Source organism: Manis javanica, chromosome 7 (genome assembly GCF_040802235.1).
Source record: "Manis javanica isolate MJ-LG chromosome 7, MJ_LKY, whole genome shotgun sequence".
NCBI lineage: Eukaryota > Metazoa > Chordata > Mammalia > Pholidota > Manidae > Manis > Manis javanica.
The window spans coordinates 32,482,790-32,509,390 of NC_133162.1; the positions used below are offsets into that span (position 1 = coordinate 32,482,790).

The following is a 26,601-nucleotide window of genomic DNA, read 5'->3' on the forward strand; positions in this document are numbered from 1 at the left end:
TCAAAACCTCTGAAGGGCACATCATTTTACAGAGTGTGAATCAAGCCAGGGAGAGCCATGCCCATAAGAAAGTGATAAACTAGAGGTGAGTTGAGTCTTACTAACATTGCAACCCAACCCAGTCTACCATGAGCCCTGATTGAAGGTATCAGCTCCTCATGGTTTTAAGAGGGAAATGGATTAAAAGATGGAGAATTTCAACAGATACTAAAAGAAATAAGAATTCTAGAACTAGACAGTGAAGTATCTGAAATTAGGAAATCCTTGAATGGATTTTAGCAGCACACTGGACACAGAAGATAAACAAACTCAAAGACAGATCAATGGAAAAAGACTCACCACCAAAAACAATGAAAGATGAAAGTAGAGAACCAAAGATATGTAGGATACATTCAAAAGTTCTATCATTAGAAAGAGAAGGGAATGGAAAATGGGTCATGTGCTGACAAATTTGAGTTAGCCCGTAATCCCTACCTTCCGGTGTTCACATGTTTTCCAACCATTGAGGAGGACCATAGTTTTTTATGAGGGGCTGTCCAATGCACTGTGGGATGGTTAGCATTAACCCTAGCTTTTACATACTAGATTCTAGTAACATTCTCCCCTCCCAGATTGTGACAACCAATTATGTCTGCAGATCTTGCCACGTGTTCTCTGGCAGGTGAAATCAACCACTGATAATCCCATCTATTATGGCAAAAACATATCAGGGGTTGCCTAGGGCTAGAGGTCAGATAGGGTTTGACATTAAGTAAACTTTTTGGAGTAAGTAACAAATTATATCTGTATTGTATCAGGGATAAAAAAGATATGTATTTGTAGTTATACAGCCATCTAATACAGCAGGTTTATAGGTATATATATTTGTCAAAACTCATGTTGTATGCCCTTAAAATGCATCCTTCTCCACCATCCAAAAGGGTAACAAATGTTGGAAAGGTTGTGGATAAAGGGGAACCCTACTACACTGCTGGTAGGAATGTGAATTAGTTCAACCATTGTGGAAAGCAGTATGGAGGTTCCTCAAAAAGCTCAAAATAGAAATACCATTTGACCCAGGAATTCCACTTCTAGGAATTTACCCTAAGAATGCAGCAGCCCAGTTTGAAAAACAGATACACCCCTATGTTTATCTCAGCACTATTTACAAAGTCAAGAAATGGAAGCAACCTAAGTGCCCATCAGTAGATGAATGGATAAAGATGTGGTACATACACACAATGGAATATTATTCAGCCATAAGAAGAAAACAAATCCTACCATTCACAACAACATGGATGGAGCTGGAGGGTATTATGCTCAGTGAAATAAGCCAGGTGGAGAAAGAAGAGTACCAAATGATTTCATTCATGTGGAGTATAAGAAAAAAAATTGAAGGAACAAAACAGCATCAGAATCACAGAACCCAAGAATGGACTAATAGTTACCAAAGGGAAAGGGACTGGGGAGGATGGGTGGGAAGGGAGGGATAAGGGGGAAGAAAAAAGGGGCCATTAAGATTAGCATGTGTAATGTGGGGATGCACAGGGAGGACTGTGCAACTGAGAAAACACGTAGTGATTCTACAGCATCTTACTATGCTGATGGACAGTGACTGAAATGGGGTTTGTGGGCAGGACTTGAAGGGGGGAGTCTAGTAAACATAATGTTCCTATAATTGTAGATTAATGATACCAAAAAAAAAGCATAATTCTCAAGGATTGGAATGAGTGGTTTAGACCCAGGTGAAACATTGCTTCTGTCATTTCAGAACTCTGGGGAGGGAACCTCTCTGCCTTGAGACAAATAAGACTTTCAGGATAGAGCCTGAGCCCCAGTATCTCGGTATTTGCACCTAACTCTATCCTTAACTGGTGCCCAAAGAAAGGCTTCAGTGTCTCCACCTCCTGAGAACACAATCCATCTGCTGTGTAACAGCAAGGGTTTGACCCAAATACTGTATGAACTGGTTCTACTTTCTCTGTGCTTTGTTCTTTATTCAGTCCTTGAAATGATTACGTCCCAGACACCAGTCATGCACAGCAGCGTGGTTGTGGTTTCAATAGGAAGTAGGGGTAGCGGAACCAACTGGCCAGAGAAACCTCTACAGAAACCTGGTATCTGGGAATGTCAAATGATCATTACAAGGTACAAGGCCATGAAAGGATGGAGAAATGGATTAAAGGGGCTTTTTGTGAAAATCCTATCAAAGGTAATATACGAGGATAGTCACAATGGTAGGTAACAATTAGGTTTAAGCTCCAAACTTTTTATCTCCAAGAAAAAAACCTTGTAAGATGACCTACTTAGAATCTGAAACATAATTTATACTTAGTTGACCTAGGCACCATGCAAATCATTTGACTGTAGAAGAGGGAAAATCATCAGGTACTGAAATTAAACCCTATGAATAGCTCACTATATAAAAAGCCTTCAAAGGTCAAACCTCATTATCCTTCATGAATTCAGATGGAACTAAGCCCTATTAAAATAGACAACAAAGGAAAATTCCAGGATGGCTCATCCCTTACTCAGAAAGGAAAATCAAATAGTGAGAATCTGAGTCAATGTGAAAAAAGCCTATAGCCAGAAATCACAGCTCATTAGGCATCATAAAATTCACACAACTCAACTCTTTTCAGGTCGTTTCATTGACTTGTCTTCATTTTTATTACTACCTTCCTTCCTTTGGATTTCTTTTGCTTATTCCAGATTGAGTGCTTACCTTGTTTAGCCATTACTTCAATAAATATTAAAACAAAAAATTGCTAAATCGCAGTAGTAATTTGACAATTTTTAATAATTGTTAAATACATATTTTCAATCATTAAATCTTTTAATATTATTCCATTACGGGCAGTACATAAAGTCTTTCTGCTACTGATCCTTTGTAAATAATCAAAGCCTTCTCTTCAGCCTGTTACACAACATGTTATAGATAGATGTCCTATAGACTTGCAAAGCATTTTCCCTAATTACTGGGCATAAACTTCCTATCGAATGGTTCAAGCTTATTTTGTTCAACTGTCAGGTATCTTATTTTGCCTACTTGATCTTACACAGGAGAATAAAATCTCCCACTATAATTGTCAGTATGTTACAGTTGTTCCATTCCCATTATAGTATTCCTTGCTTTAGAAATCTTTGCCTTAAACTTCATTGTCAATTGACCTGCTACTCCAGCTTTCTTTTGGTTCATACTTATTTCCCTTCCAATCTTTCCTATGACTTTTTTCCTTATTTCTTCTCTTTCAGTATCTCCTAGGTTTGTTTGTGAGGACCTTCACTGAGATTTTCAATGTAAGTCTATATATGGTAAACATTGACGCTTTTCATTGCATGAGAATATTTTTGTTCTATTTGAAAGTTTGTCTGGATTTAACACTGCAGGTTACAGCCCATTTCCTTTAAAATATTATTCTATCCTCTTGAACCATGTTTGTTAAGTTTAAAGTCCATCTGACTCTTTACTCCTTTGTAGGTTTTCCTTTTCAAGTATTTTTTCCCATTTTCTTTCTCTATTTCTGGGACCATTACCCCGATGTTGGCACTTTCAAGTTGATGCATCAAACTGCTGAGACTTAAAAAAAAATTTCCTATCTCTTCACTCTTGCCTGCTGACTTCGAAAAGTTTCTCAATTCGATCCCTCCAATCTAGAGTCCTAGACTGCAGAAACAAGATACAGCAGTACATTTACTGCGAGAGGCATCACACAAAAGAATTCAGAAAGAGTAGGCACAAAAGATGGATATGACAGGCAATGATCAGAAGGGCAGAGAGCCTTCTAAGAAGCTAGACACTGGACCATAACCTGGATGATAGTCACACATCGGAATGCTATGTATTTAAATCCAAACCGAGCACTCAAGATTTCTGTACTCATATTGTTGTGACTCAGTAAAATTAAGTATAAGAAATTTACCATTTCTGTAATAACTATGACATTTTGATATTTAAGTAACCTTTTAAAGCTAAAAAGTAAATGAGATGTTCATCTTACCATACTTATTTGGGTGGATGGTGGTGAAGAGTATGGAGCATTAAAAAGGCAGGCATACATTATTTTATGAATGTTTTGGAATACCTTACAAAAACCAGCTCACATAACCCCTCACTGTCAAAGATAACCTCTTCAGTTGGTGATATTTAAGCGAGTGAGTGAAGGATACAGAGGAACCTAAAAGGTAGTAAGACTCAAAGTCCCAGAAATAAAGACTCAGAGATGTGATTTGGGGGTTATCTGTAGACTGATCTGGTTAGAGGGGATAGAGGTTTATAAAAGGAGATGAGGAAAACTTAAGGATAAGTTATTTATCCTTTTCTGGCTGCATTTCTCAAACTGGAAACTGTGGACGTAACTCAGCAATTTGAGTTTTAAAACATGTATTTTCATTTTAATCATCTGAAATTTGTATATAAACACATTCTACATCATGTGAATAACCAACCACATTACATACAATCAAGTGCAGCCACCTGTATTTGTGTCCCTACTTTCAAATTATGTTGGTAACAATTAACATCTGAAGAAAAAGCATCTTTACTGTGTCTGGTTGCCACTTGGCTGGCATTTTTGTTGAACTCACGTTCTATCATTCACAGTAAGACTACATTTCAACATGGGATATTTTAAGCTTAGTTTGCCAACTGTAAGTCAAAAATGTATCAAATTCTGAGAACGTAAAAATTTGTTAGAAATTACTTTAAAAAGCATTTTAATTTTTAACCAAATCTGTTTGAAAAGTATTATTATTAGGTAAATTAGGGATATATACTTTTATGCTGGAGACACGCATTATAGATTCCAACAAGCTACATCTCTGAATGCAATAGCAGCACTAGTAAACTAAGATGACAATAAGTGATTCCAAAAAAATTAAGACCAAAAAATATCTCCTAAATTTTACTAGTAAGTATGATTCCTTGGGCTTAATTTTCTAACCGTAATTGATAGTTAAGTACTAGAAAACATAGTATGTTATCTTTGGAGAGGTACTGGCTAATATAACAAACAGGATCATAAATACTTAACTTGCATTAACTTTAAAAAGCAGCTCAATATCAAAACAATTCTTTGAAAGAGTATGGAATTTAAAACCAACAGAAGCACTCACTTAATGTTTGAATGTAAGTCCTCATCAGGATTCTCATAAAGATGCTACCTCAAACTTCTAAAACTAAAAAAATCATATACAAATGCTAAGACATTACATTAGTGAAAGATTCTGTCAAACACGTTTGCTTGGAAATGTTCCAGGACCACTTTCATTAAACCTCTCAACACATTCAGAAACTGCGTAGTAACATGGAATGAATGACTGACTGAACAAGTAAGGCTAATAAAGTATCTTTCACGGCAACTCATTGCTTGAGAATACTTTTTTATAAAAGATGAGCAGGGACCATTGATTTCAGTATCATAGATGAGAAAGAACAACTGTCCCCTTCTGATCCTTACTAAAATCTGTAACTAAAATAAATGGATGAAAGAGGCATTAAACCCCAAGAACAAGAGAACAGAAGAGGTGACAACACAAGATTTCGGAAGCTGAAAAATAAATGCATGGGTGGCAATAGTCTCAACAGGTTAACAAGTTCCTAAATTCAGATTTGTATGGTTGAGTTATCAAGCAATCAACTAAAAATCTCAAGTAGTCAGCTGGATGTGAGTTCAGGAGAAAGAAAGATGCTGGCTGGAGGTATAAACCTGAATCATCACCACGTAATTGGTACTGAAAGCAATGAGAAGACCAAAAGGGAAGCTCCAAGCCCTGCTAGGGACATTCTAATGTTTCAGGGTCAAGATGTAACAAATAGCAAGGGAGACAGTCACCAGAGAAGTAGAAGGGAAAACCAGGCAAATATGTTTGCTAAAAAGCCAGCTAACGAAAGAAACTAGTGGTGAAGATTAAACAACTATAGTAAATGCTGCAGAAGGTAAGTAAAATGAGGCCACAGAAGTCACTGGAGGCTGTCAATATAAAGCAGTTCCAATGGAGTAAAAGTGACAATGACAGATGAGAAACTTTCTATAATGATTCAGGAAAAAGATGGAAGAGGAGCAACAAAAAAGCAAATACAGACAACTTTTCAAGGAGTTTGCTAAAAATCAAGAAACAAGGCATTTCTGTTAGCTCTAGTCAGGACAATATATCCAGTAACAGGAAAGGAGGATACTGGGAATGGATGTTGAAAGTTTATAGATGCAGAGGTGGCAACTTAACAGAAATTCTTTTCTGATTGCTTCTATTCTCTCAGTGCCAACAGGGAACAAGGTGAGAGAGGAGGTATTAGAGGTGTGAGGACACAGGTGAACCAATGAAATAGTCATTTGGGAAAATGAAAAAGAACAGACTAGGAGAACAGTACAACTACTAGGCAACTAAGACTACAATGATTAGTCAGAATGATTGTGTGACTGGTATACAGTTCTCTTTAAAACAATCAACCAAAAAACCCTGTTTTTCTTAGACTGAATATTCTCTGAAAATATTTTTCTTCTGAGTCCTAGTTCCATTACCCTCAGATGGAGATAATCTGACCTACATTTGAATATACGTGGCAGCAAGAATAACATTTTTTTCCATGAGATGAACCATCTTACACAGAAATGTTCAGGGAACATTCAGAGTTTCTCTTGCTCATCATCTGATATAATTAAACAGCCTAATATGTTCCTTTTTGGCTTTTACCCTCTTATTATGGATTTTACATTATTTATATTCCTAGATCTTGCTTTCTCTCTGTGTTATTTATGCCCTTCTACTACATATTTTCAGGGTTTCTTCTCATGCTCTTCCTTTTTTACTTCTGTTACTGTCAATTTCTGGTCAATTGTCAAGACCCTAGTTTCTTCCAGCCTTCTCTGCATTAACCAATATCCATTTGAAATCTTTATGTGACATACTGTATAATACTAATGAATGTCGCCAAGTCAATATAATGCTGAATCACAATGCCAGTCAAGACTTGCACTATTATTTCACCTGAGTCATTAATTTTCTGAAAAAATAATTTGATGAGATCATCTTATGACAAACATTTATCTGGTAAACTATTTTCTAGAAATAGACCCTAAAAGCAAACAGTTTCTTATTTAAAGAACAAAAGCATAATCCTAATCTTTCCCCCATCGAAAGTCTACTCCATAACTGAAGTACCCAAAACCCATGAACTGTATTGCTAAAAAGGGGGAAAAAGACATTATAAACTTCCACAGGAAGACTGTATAAATCTGACAGTGGTCAAGTACACATTAGCCTGTACCCAAGAGTACTACCGAGTCTGAAAAATTAACTGATAATCCAAACTTACTATGAATATTTCCTTGTTCTTAATAAGGCTCAGAAAATTACCATCTACTAAGTATGCAATAGTACAACTTACATTATGTAAACTGATGTAATAATTAAAAAAAATAAAGTGGACAGTCTGGATTTTAATACCAAAACAGGAAAATCACTAGATGTAAACAAGAATTTTAAAAAATCATTCTTTAGCTCCAATTTAAAATAAACATTCAGGATTGGAATCTTCAGAATTTTCTAGTATCTTGAAAATCCCCATCTTCTCTTTAATTGGTCCTGAGGCCTTCATTTGATCTAAAATATATAAACAAATATTTGTTTTTAAAAAGTGTGAGGACCCAAAAAGGAATCCTAGAAAAGATGTTAAGAAGTGAGTTACCTGTCCAAAACTTAAAAATCCACAGAAAAAGTTCTTTAATTCCTTAATTATTTAATAGTAGCAAAGTAAGATACACTCCTTACTCCTCTTATTTCAACTAGAATTGGCCTCCAGGAAACACAAATGGAAAAAAAAATCATCAGCTTGCTAATTAAAATTCCTTCTGCTGAATTTAAGATACACAGATATATAAAGCAACAAACAGAACAATTTGAATTACAATCTCAGATATGTTTAAAAAAAATAGAAATTCCAACTGTGGTTAGTTTAAAAGCTGGGAAGCAAAATACCATGAAAACTAACTTTTATATACACTCCCAATGTCAGTAAAATCTACTGGTTTTAATTTGTATTACTGTGATTTCTAAGGAGGCTAAAGCAATTTGTAGGTTCACTGGCCATTTCTTAAATCAACTGCTCATACACCGCCCTTTTTCCTTTATGTTTGTATGTGATAAATACTTCCTATCTTTGTTGCAAATAGTGTGTAGTTTGCCTCTTTATGGTTTTTACATTAGTCTTTAATGTAATAAAACCAATCTACTCATTTAGTTTTGTGAATTTTACCTTCCTAAGATCCTCCTTTTCCTATCCTGAAGTCACACATTTATTTTCCTATCTTTTAAGTTAAATGCTTTAATATTTATGTTTTGACTAGTAAGATTCTTTACCTATCTAGAATTTGTCCTTGTGCATGGAATGAGGTTTCCTCCTGCGGATTACAAATTGTCCTAGAATCTGTACTGAATAAAGAGACACTTCTCCTCTCTGGTTCGAAACTCCCTTTCTATTATTTATTGATTTTCCAAGGAAGTCTGGTTGGCTTTTTAGAATCACCAAAGCACTAGTTAACTTATCACATGCTTCAACAGTATTGACTATTAGGGCTTTTTGATTAAGTCTGAATACCTGGTATGGAATATTTTGTCACTCTTCAAAATTGCCTTAGCAATTGGCCCTTTACTCTTCCATATAAATTAAAAAAAACAGCCTGTCATGGTTCTTTAAAAAGTCATATTGGGTTTCTTAATTAGAAGATCAATGTAAGGAATATAAGTTAATTTGGGGGACACTGATTTATTTTGAAATACTAAAAATTCATGTCTGCGAATATAGTTAATCTGCACATTTATTCAGTCCTTCTGTTAATGTCCTTCAATGTTTTATAAATTTCTCCAGAAAGGCCTTAAAGAAATTGTAGTTAATCCTAGGCATGTTAGTTTTATAGCAACCTTCTTGAATTCTATTTTAAAAACTTCTAGGTTCTCCTGGACTTTCTGTGGAGACAATTATACCACCTACAAACAAAAAAACTAATTATTATTCCTCTAACCTATTTTTACTATAGTATTAGGACTTCCTTGTACATTGTTTTACACTGTACTATGGGAGAGCTGTTATCCTTGACTGTTCTTGATTTTAGTAGTTTACTATCAGATTAAGAACATTCTTTCCTAGCTTTAGTTTAAGAATTATGAGGATCACTGTCAAGTGGGTTTTCAGTACCTTGTTTTCCTTTACTTTCTCAATGTATTTTCAGATGTTACACTACCCTTGCATACCTTCTCTGTTGCTAATTTCTATTTGACAATTTATTTAAGATTTGGCCACAATGCCTTATCTTTCCCTATTTTATCTTCAACTTTTTGAATATTTAAATTCACATAAGCATGTCAAGAACCCCTAACAGTGAAAACCAATTTGAAAAAGAACAAAATTGAGAGGATTCACTCTTCACAGTTTTAAAACTGACCACAAAAACACTTATCAAGACAGTGCGTTACTGTTACAAAGAACAGACCAAAGGAACAGATTGGGAGTATTCATGTGATTTAAAAATATGAGAACAAAAGTACAGGTAATCCTAAAATATGGAACCTGGATCTAGTTAAGCCTGCAGAGCTTTTTACAGTTATTTACCACTCTACACAAAGTAAGCAGATTAAGGAACAAATCAAAGGACATTATGCAGTTGAAAAATCAGCCAATTTCAGAAGGTAAGTCATTTTATAGGACAAATACACCAGTTTCTCCAACAAATCAATGGCACAGAAAAAAAAAAAAGTGAGGACAGTGTTTTAGAGGAAAAGAGATATAGTAATCAGTGAAATTTGGGTACTTGATTCAAATTGTAAAAATATCTGAGATAGATGGAGAAATGTGGATACAGATTGGGTATTACATGATTGTCAAGATTGTAGGGCCAATGCTCTTAAATATAAATAACAACATGGTACTCTGTTTAAAAACATGTCCTACTCAGTAAAAGCCTGACAAAGTGGTTATGGGTAAAAATAACATGTTTCAAGATTCTGCCAAAAGAAAACAGCAATTAAGTGAGATTGCTTTAAATGTTATAAACTATTACAGCTGAAAGGGGTACATTATACTATTCTCTCTTATATGCATGTTTCAAATAAATAAATTAGGAAATAAAAGCTTGAGATACTTACCAATGAGATCGCTTCGATCTAGCAACAACTCTAAATCTTTGTCACTAATGACTTTCTCTCTTGATCCTTTAACTTCCCTATAAGAAAACAACATATTCAAGTCTGTACGTTAAGTAAAAACTATGAGTTCTATTTTTCTAAAATTTAGAAAGCCTTACCTTTGATAATCTCTGGATTTTAGTAACTCCATTAATTCCTTAGGGTCTAAAAAATTCTTAGACTGATTTAATCCAGATTGACCACCTTTGAAATGATCTAGAAAAAAATTTCAAGAAAACATTCAAAATTGCTTTTGAAACCAAATATATTACAAACCAATCAGAATGGCTTACACTAAGGACAAACAAAACCAGGTATGAGTAAAGAAAAAACCCTGCAACTCCTGCACTTTCTTCTGAGTATAAAACAGTATGCCTATTTGGGGAAAAGTCTCATAGTTTCCTATAGGTAAGCATACACTCACCTTAAGATAAAGAGCAAATAAATGTGTATATCCACAACACTTACATAAGAGCAGCTTATTCATAAGAACTAAAATCTGGAAACTATTCAAATGTCAGTCAACAAAAGACTGGCTAAACAATCTACTCAACAATTTTTAAAAAATCCAAACTTCTAATACACACATATAAATGAATCTCAAAATAATATGTTAAACAAAAGTACCTAGGTAAAAAAGCGTATGTACAGATGAATCCATGTAAGAAGTTAAGGAAAAACTCATCTATGTAACAAAAATTAGAACTGTGGTTGTCTTCTAAGGGCAAGGAGCACTGGAAACGGTACAAGAAAGCTTTCTGGATGATGTAAATGTTCCTTACCTTGATCTGGATGATAGTTACAAGAGTGTATACGTTTGTCAAAATTAATCAAGCTGTACACTTAAGATCTGGGTATTTTACTGAATGTGTATTATACCTTGATATACCATATAAAAAGCCCCTGCAAACTGTTGTTTGAACTTAATCTCTCATAATATTGAAAATAGAACTTGGAAAATAAAACTATTACTTAAGCTACATAAGAAATAAAACATCAATGCCTTACTCACTTCACTTTCCCTACTCTTGTCAGAACGTTTTCTCTGCACTGTACTTGTAAAATCCTATGATTGAAAATTTAAAAAGAACACTCTGGAGTCGAATACTTTTTCAAATAGTGGGTTCAACAAATAGGGGTTGTTTATTTTTTAGTATCCTTAATCTACAATTACATCAAGAATATTATGTTTTACTAGACTCCCCCTTCACGAAGTCCCCCCCACAAACCCCATTACAATCACTGCCCATCAGTGTAGTAAGATGCTGTAGAATCCCTACTCGTCTTCTCTGTGTTGTACAGCCACCCCCATGACCTCCCGCCACTACACATGCTAATTGCAATGACCCTTTTTCCCACCCTTTTCCCTCCCTTCCCACCCTTCCTCCCCAGTCCCTTTCCCTTTGCTAACTATTAGTCCATTCTTGGGTTCTGATTCTGCTGTTTTGTTCCTTCAGTTTTTCTTTGTTCTTATACTCCACATATGAGTGAAATCATTTGGTACTTGTCTCTCTCCGCCTGGGTTATTTCACTGAGCATAATACCCTCTAGCTCCATCCATGTCGCTGCGAATGGTAGGATTTGTTTTCTTCTTATGGTTGAATAATATTCTATTGTGTATATGTACCAAATCTTCATTATCCATTCATCTACTGATGGACACTTAGGTTGCTTCCATTTCTTGGCTATTGTAAATAGTGCTGCGATAAACAGGGGTGCATCTGTCTTTTTCAAACTGGGCTGCTGCATTCTTAGGGTAAATTCCTAGAAGTGGAATTCCTGGGTCAAATGGTATTTCTATTTTGAGCATTCTGAGGAAACCTCCATACTGCTTTCCACAATGGTTGAACTAATTTGCATTCCCACCAGCAGTGTAGGAGGGTACCCCTTTCTCCGCAACCGCACCAACATTTGTTGTTGTTTGTCTTTTGGATGGTGGCGATCCTTGCTGGTGTGAGGTGATATCTCATTGTGGTTTTAAATTGCATTTCTCTGATGACAAGCGATGTGGAGCATCATTTCACGTGTCTTTTGGCCATCTGAATTTTTTCTTTAGAGAAATGTCTATATAGCTCCTCTGCCCATTTTTAAATTGGATTATTTGCTTTTGGTTTGTTGAGGTACGTGAGCTCTTTATATATCTTGGATGTCAGCCCTTTATTCGATCTGTCATTTATGAATATATTCTCCCATACTGTAGAATACCTTTTTGTTCTATTGATGGTGTCCTTTGCTATACAGAAGACTTTCAGGTTGATATAGTTCCACTTGTTCATTTTTGTTTCCCTTGCCCAGGGAGATATGTTCATGAAGAAGTCGCTTATGTTTATGTCTAAGAGATTTTTGCCTATGTTTTTTTCTAATAGTTTTATGGTTTCATGACTTACATTCAGGTCTTTGATCCATTTCGAATTTACTATTGTGCATGGGGTTAGACAGTGATCTAGTTTCATTCTCTTACATGTAGATGTCCAGTTTTGCCAACACCAGCTGTTGAAGAGACTGTCATTTCTCCACTGTATGTCCATGGCTCCTTTATCAAATATTAATTGATCATATATGTTTGGATTAATGTTTGTGGAGTTTCTATTCTGTTCCACTGGTCTGTGGGTCTGTTCTTCTGCCAGTACCAAATTGTCTTCATTTCTTTGGCTTTGTAGTAGAGCTTGAAGTTGGGGAGCAAGATCCTCCCCACTTTATTCTTTCTTCTCAGGATTGCTTTGGTTATCCAAGGTCTTAGGTGGTTCCATATGAATTTTAGAACTATTTGTTCCAGTTCGTTGAAGAATGTTGTTGGTAATTTGATAGGGATTGCATCAAATCTGTATATTGCTTTGGGCAGGATGGCCATTTTGACGATATTAATTCTTCCTAGCCAGGGGCATGGGATGAGTTTCCATTTCTTAGTTTCTCTTAAAAGTGTCTTATAGTTTTCAGGGTATAGGTCTTTCACTTCCTTGGTTAGGCTTATTCCTAGGTATTTTATTCTTTTTGATGTAATTGTGAATGGAATTGTTTTCCTGATTTCTCTTTCTGTTAGTTCACTGTTAGCGTATAGGAAAGCCACAGATTTCTGTGTGTTAATTTTGTATCCTGCAACTTTGCTGAATTCCGATATTAGTTCTAGTAGTCTTGGTGTGGAGTCTTTAAGTTTTTTTATGTACAATATCATGTCATCTGCAAATAGTGACAGTTTGACTTCTTCTTTACCAATCTGGATTCCTTGTATTTCTTTGTTTTGTCTCACTGCCGTGCCTAGGACCTCCAGTACTATGTTGGATAACAGTGGGGAGAGTGGGCATCCCTGTATTGTTCCTGATCTCAGAGGAAAAGCTTTCAGCTTCTCGCTGTTCAGTAGGATGTTGGCTGTGGGTTTATTATATATGGCCTTTATTATGTTGAGGTACCTGCCCTCTATACCCATTTTGTTGAGAGTTTTTATCATGAATGGATGTTGAATTTTGTCGAATGCTTTTTCAGCATCTATGGAGATGATCATGTGATTTTTGTCCTTTTTGTTGATGTGGTGGATGATGTTGATGGATTTCAAATGTTGTACCATCCTTGCATCCCTGGGATAAATCCCACTTGGTCATGGTGTATGATCCTTTTGATGTATTTTTGAATTCGGTTTGCTAATATTTTGTTGAGTATTTTTGCATCTACGTTCATCAGGGATATTGGTCTGTAGTTTTCTTTTTTGGTGGGGTCTTTGCCTGGTTTTGGTATTAGGGTGATGTTGGCTTCACAGAATGAGTTTGGGAGTATTCCCTCCTCTTCTATTTTCTGGAAAACTTTAAGGAGAATGGGTATTATGTCTTCTCTGTATGTCTGATAAGATTCTAAAGTAAATCCATCTGGCCCGGGGGTTTTGTTCTTGGGTAGTTTTTTGATTACTGCTTCAATTTTGTTGCTGGTATTTGGTTTGTTTAGATTTTCTGATTCTTCCTTGGTCAGTCTTGGAAGGTTGTATTTTTCTAGGAAGTTGTCCATTTCTTCTAGGTTTTACAGCTTGTTAGCATATAGGTTTTCATAGTAGTCTCTAACAATTCTTTGTATTTCTGTTGGGTCCGTCGTGATGTTTCCTTCCTCATTTCTGATTCTTTGATGTGTGTTGATTCTCTTTTTCTCTTAATAAGTCTGGCTAGAGGCTTATCTATTTTGTTTATTTTCTCAAAGAACCAGCTCTTGGTTTCATTTATGTTTTCTATTGTTTTATTCTTCTCAATTTTATTTATTTCTTCTCTGATCTTTATTATGTCCCTCCATCTGCTGACTTTAGGCCTCATTTGTTCCTCTTTTTCCGATTTCGATAACTGTGACGTTAAGACCATTCATTTGGGTTTGTTCTTCCTTCTTTATATATGCCTGGATTGCTATATACTTTCCTCTTAAGACTGCTTTCGCTGCGTCCCACAGAAGTTGGGGCTTTGTGTTGTTGTCGTTTCTTTCCATATATTGCTTGATCTCTATTTTAATTTGGTTGTTGATCCACTGATTATTTAGAGGCATGTTGTTAAGCCTCAATGTGTTTGTGAGCCTTTTTTCTTTGTACAATTTATTTCTAGCTTTATACCTCTATGGTCTGAAAAGTTGGTTGGTAGGATTTCAATCTTTTGGAATTTACTGAGGCTCTTTTTGTGACCTAGTATGTGGTCTATTCTGCACTTGAGAAGAATGTGTATCCTGTTGCTTTTGGATGTAGAATTCTATAGATGTCTATTAGGTCCATCTGTTCTAGTGTGTTGTTCAGTGCCTCTGTGTCCTTACTTATTTTTTGTTTTGTGAATCTATCCTTTGGAGTGACTGGTGTGTTGGAGTCTCCTAAAATGAATGCATTGCATTCTATGTCGTCCTTTAATTCTGTTAGTATTTGTTTCACATATGCTGGTGCTCCTATATTGGGTGCATATACACTTATAATGGTTATATTCTCTTGTTGGACTGATCCCTTTATCATTATGTAATATCCTTCTTTATCTCATTACTTTCTTTGTTTTGAAGTCTATTTTGTCTGATACTAGTACTGCAACACCTGCTTTTTTTTCACTGTTGCTTGCATGAAATATCTTTTTCCATCCCTTGACTTTTAGTCTCTTTGGGTTTGAGGTGAGTCTCTTGTAAGCAGCATAAAGATGGGTCTTGCTTTTTAATCCATTCTATTACTCTGTCTTTTGATTGGTGCATTTAGTTCATTTACATTTAGGGTGATTATTGAAAGATGTACTTATTGCCACTGAGGCTTTAGGTTCATGGTTACCAAAGTTTCAAGGTTAGCTTCTTTAGTATCTTACTGTGTAACTTAACTCGCTTATTGAGCTAGTATAAACACTGGTAATACTTTATTTCTCTCCCTTCTTATTCCTCCTCCTCTATTCTTCATATGTTGGGGGTTTTGTACTGTGCTCTTTTTTGTTTCCTTTGACTGCTTTTGTGGGTAGTTCATTTTAATTTTTGTCTTTAGTTAGTATTTGGTTGGTCTTTCTTTGCTGTGATTTTATTTTATCTGGTGACATCTACTTAGCCTTAGGAGTTCTCCCATCTAGAACAGTCCCTCTAAAATACCCTGTAGAGGTGGTTTGTAGGATGGAAATACCCTCAACTTTTGCTTGTCTGGGAATTGTTTAATCCCTCCTTCATATTTAAATGATAATCGTGCTGGATACAGTATCCTTTGTTCAAGGCCCTTCTGTTTCATTGCATTAAATATATCATGACATTCTCTTCTGGCCTGTGAGGTTTTTGCTGAGAAGTCTGAGGATAGCCTGATTGGTTTTCCTTTGTAGGTGACGTTTTCCTCCCTCTAGCTGCCTTTAAAACTCTCTCCTTGTCCTTGATCTTTCCCATTTTAATTATTTGTGACTTCGTGTTGTCCTCTTTGGGTCCCTTCTGTTGGGAGTTCTGTGTGCTTCCGTGGTTTGAGCAAGTATTTCCTCCCCCAGTTTGGGGAAATTTTCAGCAATTATTTCTTCAAAGACACTTTCTATCCCTTTTTCTCTCTCTTCTTCTTCCATCACCCCTATAATGCGAATATTGTTCCGTTTGTATTGGTAACACAGTTCTCTTAATAAATTCTTTCATTCCTGGAGATCCTTTAATCCTTGTGCGTCAGCTTCTCTGCGTTCCTGTTGTCTGATTTGTATTCTATTAACAGCCTCTTGCATCTCATCCAGTCTTCTCTTAAGTCCTTCCAGAGACTGTTTCATTCATTTCTGTATTCTCCCTCTGGACGTCATCCCTTAGTTCTTGCATATTTCTGTGAAGATCAATCAGCATGGTTATGACCTTTATTTTGAATTCTTTTTCAGGGAGATTGGCTAGGTCTATCTCTGCTGGCCCTCTCCTAGGGGTTGTCTGGACTATTTTGGACTGGACTAAATTCTTCTGCTTTTTCATGGCGATAGAGGTGGCTGTAGGCCGGTAGCGCGTTTGTCAGCTGGGAGAACAAAGTCCTTTCCTGCTTGCCGGTCGCCTTGCCCTTCTCCGCTGCCTGTGTCAGTCACCCGCACTCCTGGAGCAGCTTCCAGGTTAATCCCTAAGCTGCTGTGGGTGGGGACTCCATCAGAGTAGCACAGAGCCCTGCCAGGAGTGGCAGGCATGCCGGGTACACTCTCCTGTGAAAGTGGCGCCTGGCTGGGCAGCTGTGTGACAACAGCAGCCTTTGGGTCTGTCTCAGGTGGCTGTGCGCTGGGCTGAGTGGGTGCTGGGGGCGCGGCTGCTCCTGGGCTTCTCCTCCACCACCGGCTCCCACAAGCCTCTCCTGGGCCCCTCCAGCGTTGTGGGCCCGTGCGGGCTGCTCTGTCACCACCACTGCCGACACATGAGGGCTGGCCCTGGGCAACTCGTCCACCGCGGGCTCACGCAGGCCTCTCCCAGGCCCCTCTAACGCTGCCTCCCCCAGCACGCGTTGCTGCTCTCTCACTACTGGGCCAGTGTGTCGGGGTCCGTGCCGGTTGGGGGAATGACTGGCAGGCTGCTTATCGCCGTGAGGGGCTTCAGAGCTGCACTGCCACCCAGGGGGTTAGGTTGCCTAGAGTTCCCTGGATTCCCAGGTGCTGGGGTGCGTGTTGGGACGACTTCGTCCCGCTGTGAGGTCCCTGTCCCTTTAAGACTTGCAAAAAGCACTCGCTTTTCTTTTGCCTCAGGGGCGCCAGTTGCAGGGACCTGCTTGCAGGTTTTACTTTTCCGTTTCTCTAATATCCAGCACTCCATGCAACGTGTGTCTGCGCTCCGGGTGCGGATTTCTAGAGCTGGTTGTTTAGCAGTCCTGGGCTTTCACTCCCTCCCCGCTCTGACTCCTTTCTTCCTGCCAGGGTCTGGGATAGGGGAGTGTTTGGGTCCCGCTGGGCCGCGGCTTATATCTTACCCCCTTTCGTGTGATGCTGGGTTCTCCCAGATGTAGATGTAGCCTGGCTGTTGTACTGCATCTACTGGTGTCTCGTTTAGGAATAGTTGTATCTGTTTTATTTTCAAAAATGTATACTTTTTGGGAGGAGATTCCCACTGAACTACTCACACTGCCATCTTGGCTCCTCTCCCAACAAATTGTTTTTTATAAGCACTATTTCAATATATGTTTAATATTCTAATATTTAATATATTCAACTTGCTACAATAGGCTTTAAAGTTCTCTCAAAGTAGCACACCATCACTGCCGACAAATTTACTGGCAGGCAAATTTCTTATGTCTATGGTCATACCGACTTAGGTTTTAACAGCTCCAAATTCCATCTATTTAAATCCTGCAATAATTAAGATGCACTATTTTGTTAAGAAAATAAAGAAGAAATATTTACAAGACCCAACACGCAGTTGAAGGAATGAAGTACTACAACGTATTATTTACTTTTGTGGATGATCAACTTCTCCAGTTTTCTTTTAGCAGCTGCTCTTTCCACAATTTTCTGATCAATAGTATTTGCTGTGACAAGACGATATACAACAACTGGCTTTGTCTGACCAATTCTATGACATCTATCCTGGGCCTGAAGATCAGACTGGGGATTCTTAAAAAGAAAAATATCATTTAACAATTTAAGGTTAAAATTACTTAATCTCATACTATGTGGGTAAAGTCAACATGCATGATCCAATCAAAATCTTTTAAATAGTGGGTTCTAGAGTAGCTTCAGTGATAAAACATACTCAAGTCTTTACACACAAGGCACTTGATGAAGAATTATTCTTACCTAAAAATGGATACCTTTTCAAACAGATAAATGAAATTGTTAAGTGTAACATTAAAAAAATTCAGAATGGAAATACAATCAGTGTATTACTAAACTTTCAACTCACCCAATCACTATCATAAATGATAACTGTATCCGCTGCAGTTAAATTAATGCCCAGGCCACCAGCTCGTGTACTCACTAAGAAGATAAACACATCTGGATCTGTGCTGAAGTCATGCATCTAAAAGCAAACAGAATGTAAACTCATGAAATGCCTGATTTGTGGATATGGTGCTGCATGTGGAGCAGCTACCTTATAACCATGCACTTCCTAGGAAAGGAAAGAAATGGACAGTGGTGTGCCGAGAGATATAAAGTGGCATTCTTCAAACTGGGTTGTAAGTTCAGCATCCATAGGAGTTTTGAGGGGTAAATACCAAACACCCCAGAAGCCACAAAAGTGGAATAAGACCACAATTTGTTAGAAAAGAGATAAATTGTCACTCACTTCCTATGTAACCAAAAACCGTAAGCATATGCCTATTGTCCAGGTTGTGGCAATAAACCAGAAGCCATGGGACATATTCTATCAATTTGACTTTCAGAGGGGCTTTAGACTAAGTAGCTCAGGTCAGTGACATAGGTGCTCCACGCCTCAATAAAAACCTTGGACACCAAGGCTCAAGAGCTTCCTTGACTTACTTCACGTGTTGGTTGATACAAATTGTTGCTGGGAGAATTAAGCACTGACTCCACTGAAAGCTCACATCTACTTTCTCCAGGATTTCACCCTATGTCACTTTTCTATTGGCTGATTTTATTGTATCCTTTTTCTGTAACAAACCACAACCATGAGCATGAAAAAAAGAAAAGGGAAGGTTGGGGGAGGAGAAAGAGGGCAAGAAACAAGCTACCTATAGCAAAAAGACTGAGAAGGGAAACTGTTTTCAGTAACCACTGTTAAAGGCATTATCATACAGATCATTCAGGTCTATAAAACATTTACACTAACTGTAAAACATCTCTCTGGTTAACTTCTTTAATTTTCCAAACACCTATTTTATTAGGATCTTAACTAAAAAAAAAATGAAACCAGAACACCCATACATCACAAGTTAAAGGAAAAATACCTTAAAAAAAAAAAAAAAAAAAAGTCCAGGCTATTCTTCCTCAAAATATGGCGATCCCCCTACCAAAAGTGGTTTTCTAGGAGATGGGATAGGGAAGAGAGGTAGGTTGAGTGGGAAGGGGTATAAGGGAACTTTCTGACCTAATGGTTATTTTTTTGTATCTTGATAGGTATGTGGGTCATATATACAAATGCATTCATCAAAACTCACAAACTCACACTTTATTCATTTCAGGATATGTAAATTTTATCCCCAAAGACAAATTATGCTAAAGTAAAAGAAGGGAAGTAGCATCCCTATATTTTGAAATGCACCAAAAAAGATGGACTTCTGAATGGATACAGTAATGGATTGGTGCTGTATCCAAAGTATGTAATAAAAAAGGAGTAGTAAAATTTTAATGGCAGATTCTTGGTGGACTTAACAGGTGTTAATGTGAAATCCTTTCACTTGCTACATATTTGAAATTTTCATTATAAAATGCTGATGTGGAGGTAAGAACCAGGAGAAAAAATGTCCTGTTTTCTCAGTACTCTTACAGTGGCACTTAAGTAGGGCATTACTGAGTAAGCTTGTGCCAGAAGATATGTACCCAATTTGAGAAACATTAAGTCTATTATTAACAGTAAACCAATCAAAATTCATGTTTTTGATTTTGCTATAGGGCTTTTGGTCTATCAACTTTGGGTCTAGAGTGAACATTAATTCAGCGATCAAGACAGGAATTTCAAAGAAGAATTTAGTATGTATGACATAAGTAGTCTTACATTTTTTTCTCTCTCCGAGTAAGACATAGATCCATCAAGCCTACTGAAGTTGAAATCTCTAAAGTGGCAGTAATCCATCAAAATGTCCAGCATTCTTGTCATTTGTGAAAAAAGCAGCACCTGAAAATTTAAATATTCTTAGTATCAATACTGATAAATGAAATAATAAAACAATTAAAAATGCAATTAAAAATACCACACCTTGTGACCTCTGGCTTTTAGTTCTGGCAGCATTCGATCCAAAATTAAGAATTTCCCAGAATTTGCTACCAATCCTTCATCAATCTTAAAAGAGGACAAAGAAGAAAACAGAAAAAAAAAATCACAATTACCAATAATTTGTATTTATCAAAATAAAAACCATGTGAATAGTTCAATTTTCAATGACAAGTCCCTATAAAGCTTAGAAAAATTTTAATTGACCTTGTTATTTGGTATTCATCAAAGGATAGGTCTCAAGGAAAGACATACTTCAGCATTTAAAACCAATGATTTCACAAAAACAAAATTCAGTTGAACTTTATCTACATTCCCCACCTGTTTCTCAAAGACTTTGTGTAAGAGAACAGTAATTCAAACTTACTGTATAAATGTTGAGGCTTATTCTTTATAATTGAGTACACTTTCAATAAAATATCTATGAAAAATCCTGTTAGAAACCTCAGGAGACATTGAAGAAAACAAAGGAGCTTAAAATCAACCAAAGTACCAAAGATAAATTACTCACTTTTTGGTATATTATTAGTTATCTTGTTCCTTACTAGAATCAAAAACCTTGAAGCAGTTCTCAAATTCTGCCCTCTACCCCAGGGTGTACTTAACAGTCTGTGGTGATATTTCAGGTTGTCACAACTGGGGGAAAGAGTCTACTGGATCTAGTGGCTGGCAGCTAGGGATGGTGCTAAGTGACCTCAAGTCCACAGCACCTCCTAAACAAAGAATTATCTAGCTCAAAATGTCAATACTGCCAAGGCTGAGAAGCCTTGTTGTAAACTAGCATAAAACAGTGTTATTGAGGGTTAGACTGAGAACTGATTTTATACTATGCTGTTTTTCCACCAAATGCCCAAAGAAGCAATTTTATTCACTTAACCTGAGAGCCTGTAAAACTCAATGTCAACTTTTTATTCTCTTCTGTTACTTATTTGTTGAGATCTAGCAATGAGCAGCCAGATTGAAGTTGATAAGCTTAACACTAACTAAAAGGTATACTGAAAAGGTGACCAGAGTGGAAATCAACTGTGATACCAATTTCCACTGTCACTCTACATTTATAGGTGATTCTTACCTGTTCACATAAAATACCTAAATATAAATACTACTTAGTTTACATATAGAAAGTGATCTTCATTCTTATACTCAAACTTCTCTGAATTTGGAATACCATATGCTTACTAGAAGGATCAAAGTTTTCATGACAAACAGCACAACATTTAAGTAATAATAATAAACAAATCCAAAATTACTTCCTCCCAACATACAAATGTTACAGATATCAAAACAGTATACTGTTAAGTGGTATTCACCTTAAACTCCTGTGTGACTGGGTCTATGGGGTACTCAATCAAATACGGATGATTACAACATTTACGAAGTAGCATCATTATATTCTGCAGCTTCAGATTAACTTCAGACTCTATGGGGATAGTCATTTCCACAACAGCTCTGCCAAAAACATAATCCGTGAATATGAGAAATATGAAAATACCCTAGTTTAAAGGATATTTGATTTTATTCTTAAACTCACCTTTCTCGTTCTACTTCTGGCTGCATTTGACTGATCAATTTTTCCAATTCATTAGGGAAATCATCTGTTTGGCTGTAATTTATTGACTTTCTAGTTCGCCGTTTTGGTCGTCCAGTGGGGCTTAGCTCAACTGTTTCTTTCTAAAAGAATAAAATCAAAGAACATCAGTTTTAAAAACTGATTCTTTAAATTTTAAATATGTACAATATTTTTAAGTATAAGTATTTTAAGATATAAAGAAACAATGTCTCTCATCACAAATTTATTAATTTACAAAGGTACAAACCAAGGATCCATTAATTAGCAAACACTAATGTGTCATGTGAAATTTAATTGAACAGTGATGACAAATCTGAAAATTAGAAAATGCTTTCATACTGCAGTGAAAAAGTTAAGGATGGATAAAATTGTTCTGAACTTATGTACAGGAATTTAATAGCTTATGGTGAAGTAAGTCTCCACATCTGGATTATAAGGGGTTATTTCTTTGTACTGGTAGAATACTGCAGTGGAATTTCTTGCAATGGTAACTACTGTATATTTCTAATAGCTCAAAAGCTAGATTTTCCCTTTAATTATAATGGAAATGGGAGAAGAGAGTCTAATGAAATGCTGTACAAAACAGAAATACAAGTATTTTGAAAAGAAATATGAAAGTTCATGGAATACAGTAAAAAATGTGGACACTCTAAAGTTAGGGGTCTCCTAAGCCATCAATTTTAAGATAATCACATTCTGCTTTAATCTCTGGTAATATGGTAGGTGACTAAAGAAAATATGTCTTTGAAAGAGCATTTTATATAACTTCCTATAAGGGGATTGTATATTTGAGGGGATCAGTTTAGTTGGCAAGCCCTTAGTCTATTTTTGCTCAAGTGTTATTTCCAAGTGCACTGCCATACAGCATGATGACAGTTAACCTGGGACAGTAATCAACATTTTTAATAAGCATTCCAGATGACTATAAAGCAATGAATGCATAAGCCATCACTTGAATTTTAGTATGACCACAGAATTACCAGGAGACAATTTTTGCTATTGGCCTTATGCCTTAAACTCTAGTCAAAAATTCAACTGCAAAAGTCCTAAAAACTGGTGACGAGCCAGAAGACTGAAATTCTATGAAATTTTCTATGCCTACTGCCATTTACAACCAAAGCTTATTTCAAATCCACACTCTACCTCAATGGATCCAAACATGTTTGCAATTGTGCGGTTCACAATGGCTGTATAGAAGATCTCTTGTTTCTTTGAAAGGGGTGCATAAACAACTACTTCTCGTTTAGGAGGAACTTCAAGCGCAACATCAGATTTTAGTCTTCTCAGTAAAAAAGGTGTTAGAATCTAAAATTAAAACATGATTCAATGTATGTATTAAACATTCCTATGTTTTCAGAGAATACTCTCTCCACACATCCCTTTATCCCTTTTCTACTTTCTTCCTATATAAATACTGTCAAGTCTCAAAGGGTGATATAAAGTATCTCTGAAATTCTCCCAGACCGGATCACCCCATGACAAAAATCATGGTATTTTTCTGTAACATTTTACAAATCACTAATATTTCAAAAACTCTGACATTTCTAGAGAATTTTAAAAAGAAGAAATAAGATCATATCTGTACTTCTTCAGGTCCAAGTTATAGTCCACAGCTTTTAAAGTGCAATTTTGGACTACTAGAGAACAAACAAACCACCAACCCGGAGATGTAGACATGAAAATTTCCTTTTCTAAATTCTAAAATCCAGGCTTAAAATTAATCTCCTTCATTAGCTGTGTGATGACAAGTGATTTCCACATTACTAAAACAATACAGAAGCAATAATCATACCGTTATATTACTTAGGTCTTTAAAAGAACATAAACTTATTAAAATCACTTTATATCCTTACCTTTAAATATAAATTAGTAATTGACTTACATATATAAAGTTCATTTTTTAGAGCGCCCTGTACTTAAATACCCCAGAGGTAGAGAGCCAAGCTTAGATTTTACCACAGAAATAAAGATCATATCAAGAGTTTAAGAAAAAAGCATTTGTGGACACCAGCCCAGACGCCAATTATTTTACTGGCATTATCAGGGGAAAAAATGCAAATGATCCTGTAGGGAAAGTGTGATTTGATACATTATTTTTACATTCCATTTTTATACTGTTCCACATACTTATGAGTATGTGAAAACTTTAAGTGTCCTGAATTCTATTTGTCAAAGCACAACTGTGAAGGTGTTTAGGTTCACATATGAAAACAACTAGATCTTTGAAAGTTTATATTTGCTTAAAGTTAACATAGGTATGATTGTGAAGATGGCAGCAAACAGTAAGAACAGATCAATTAAGGAAGTAAATTATGAAAATATTAAAAACACTCACTCTCATTTTTTGGCCAACAAACATTAGTAATGGTTAGGGATAAAGAGTATACATAAAAAGGGCGAAATATCAAAAATACTTGAGTTTTCCTCTAAGGCCATGTTACCTTAAGGGATGGTGGAAGGGCAGTAAGAGTAGGTTAAATTACAGGGGCCCTCATTCTTCAAAATCTACTACACTGGGTTTAGCAAGTGATCATTAAGGAGTTCCATTTTTATTTTATGATTCTATAGTAAGCAGAGCAAGGAAAAAGTCAAAACCTGATGTAGCATGTGCAATACATTCTGTTCTCTTTCTTTAGCAATAATATCTTCAGCAGTTTCAGAAAGCCTAGTGATATCAAACCAAGATTCGAAGCTGTAAGGAAAAAAAGTGATTATTAACCATCACATAAATCAATTATATTAACATGATACATGTTTCATATTCATTAGAAGGTAGTTGAAAGATACAAACTTCTAGTTTTAAGATAAGTATGTACTAATTATGGATATAATATACAATATAGTGAAACATAGGAAAATTAAGAGTAGATTTCTTTACTAGTTTCTCATCACAAGGAGAACTTTTATCCTTTATATTTTATTTATGAGATGGATATTGGACTAAACTTAAGTGTGGTAATCATTTCACAATACTTTGAGATCAAATGATCATGCTGACACTTTATATGCATAGCTGTGTATTTCAATTATTTCTCAGTAGAAGTGGAGGAAAAAAGAAAACACCATAAAACCAGAATATATATATCACAAGAACCTTGCCCAAAAGCTATCATTTCAATCCTGCTACCTACGAGAGGAATTTCAATTAAGAGGACAGGTTTTGAGAAGGTTAGAAAAATACAGAGAACAGAAAAATTAGTGGCTTACCTACCTTTTTAAGTCATCAAATACATCTGGCAATAAAAAATTTAGCAATGACCAGAGTTCTGATAAATTGTTTTGCAACGGAGTACCAGTCAAAAGAAGTTTGTTATCTGCATTGAAACGTTTTAACTCCCTGATTAGACGGCACTTCATGTTCTTAATCCTGTGTCCTTCATCTACTATTAAGTATTTCCAATAGCAATGCTAGAAAAGAAATTTAGGGAAAAACTTTAAAAAAGGTGATCTCACAATTTTTCTTAAGGAACAATTCTAAAAAGAAAACTTTTAGGGATAGATGTTCAATTTCATCAAATGGCATTTCTGTTATCTACTCAGATATGATTTTCTTTGATTTATTAACAGGATAATTTCCTAAAACTGATGAATATCTGTGTTCCTGAAAAAGAACTTGGCCTTCAACTAATAAAGTGCACATGCTATTATTTATTTAAAATTTATTTATTCAAAGATGGCGGCATGTAAGGTGAGACAGAAACCTCCTCCTAAAACCACATATAATACAAAAATATAATTAATACAACTAATACTGAAAGAGCAACAGGAAAGAAGGCTGTACTAGACTGCATACCCTTGGAGAAAAGAGCAGACCTCAAGGAACAGGGTGGAGAGCTAAAATGATCTTCAGGCGCTCCATCCCCCTGGCTGGCTACACAAATTCAAGGCCCCCCACCATGATACGCAGCTTGCTGTGCCTTCCTGCCAGCTAGCCTGCATGTGGCTCAGACTCATAAACTGGCAACCCCTGCCCTAGCATCAGGCCAGTCAGAAGGAAGTCCTGCCTACGGCAGCTACAAACACAAAGCATAGAAGCTTACACCTGTGTGTTCAGCCCACTGGTTCTGGCAGTGGAGACAGGCATACCAGCCAGGAAACAGGAAACAGCTCTTTCCTCCCTGCAAGCACCAAAACTGCTCCCCTGAGATCCCCAACATTGCTCCAGTGGCTGAGCAGCTCCAGAGAGTAGAGCTTCTGGGCACTAGAGGGCGCCACAGACAAATTATGAAACATCAAAGAAACCTGGTTCAATGCAAAATTATGAATACACCTGATGTATGAAAATGAAACCAACCTCATGAATCTTCCTGAGATTTCAAAATAAAAATGATTAACATGCTCATGAGGTACAGAAAAATATTCAAGAAATCAGGAACGAATTTAGGATGGAGATACAATCGTTGAGGAACACAATGGAGGGTTTTAAAAGCAGATCAGACATGGTGGAGGAGATGATAAATGAAATAGAAATTAGAGAAGATGAATACAAAGAAACTGAGGCACAGAGAGAAAAAAAGGTCTCTAAGAATGAAAGAATAGAGAGAGAACTGTGCAACCAATCCAAACGGAACAATATTTGCATTAGGAGT

General features: G+C 36.3%; 1 protein-coding gene across 2 annotated transcripts in view; it reads right to left on the minus strand.

The window, feature by feature from the left end:
• Positions 1-2,761: 2,761 nt before the first annotated feature.
• Positions 2,762-26,601, minus strand: part of HELLS (helicase, lymphoid specific) — a 46,763-nt gene continuing 22,923 nt past the window's right edge. For both annotated transcript variants that reach the window (XM_017680684.3, XM_017680686.3), the window contains exons 11-22: positions 25,224-25,420; positions 24,608-24,704; positions 23,156-23,317; positions 21,974-22,113; positions 21,753-21,891; positions 20,428-20,511; positions 20,227-20,346; positions 18,454-18,570; positions 18,005-18,164; positions 10,278-10,374; positions 10,120-10,196; positions 2,762-7,581 (exon numbers count right to left, since the gene is read on the minus strand). In XM_017680684.3, the coding sequence (XP_017536173.1) occupies positions 7,487-7,581; positions 10,120-10,196; positions 10,278-10,374; positions 18,005-18,164; positions 18,454-18,570; positions 20,227-20,346; positions 20,428-20,511; positions 21,753-21,891; positions 21,974-22,113; positions 23,156-23,317; positions 24,608-24,704; positions 25,224-25,420 (1,485 nt within the window). In that variant the 3' untranslated portion in view covers positions 2,762-7,486. The remainder of the gene's footprint in view (positions 7,582-10,119; positions 10,197-10,277; positions 10,375-18,004; positions 18,165-18,453; positions 18,571-20,226; positions 20,347-20,427; positions 20,512-21,752; positions 21,892-21,973; positions 22,114-23,155; positions 23,318-24,607; positions 24,705-25,223; positions 25,421-26,601) is intronic.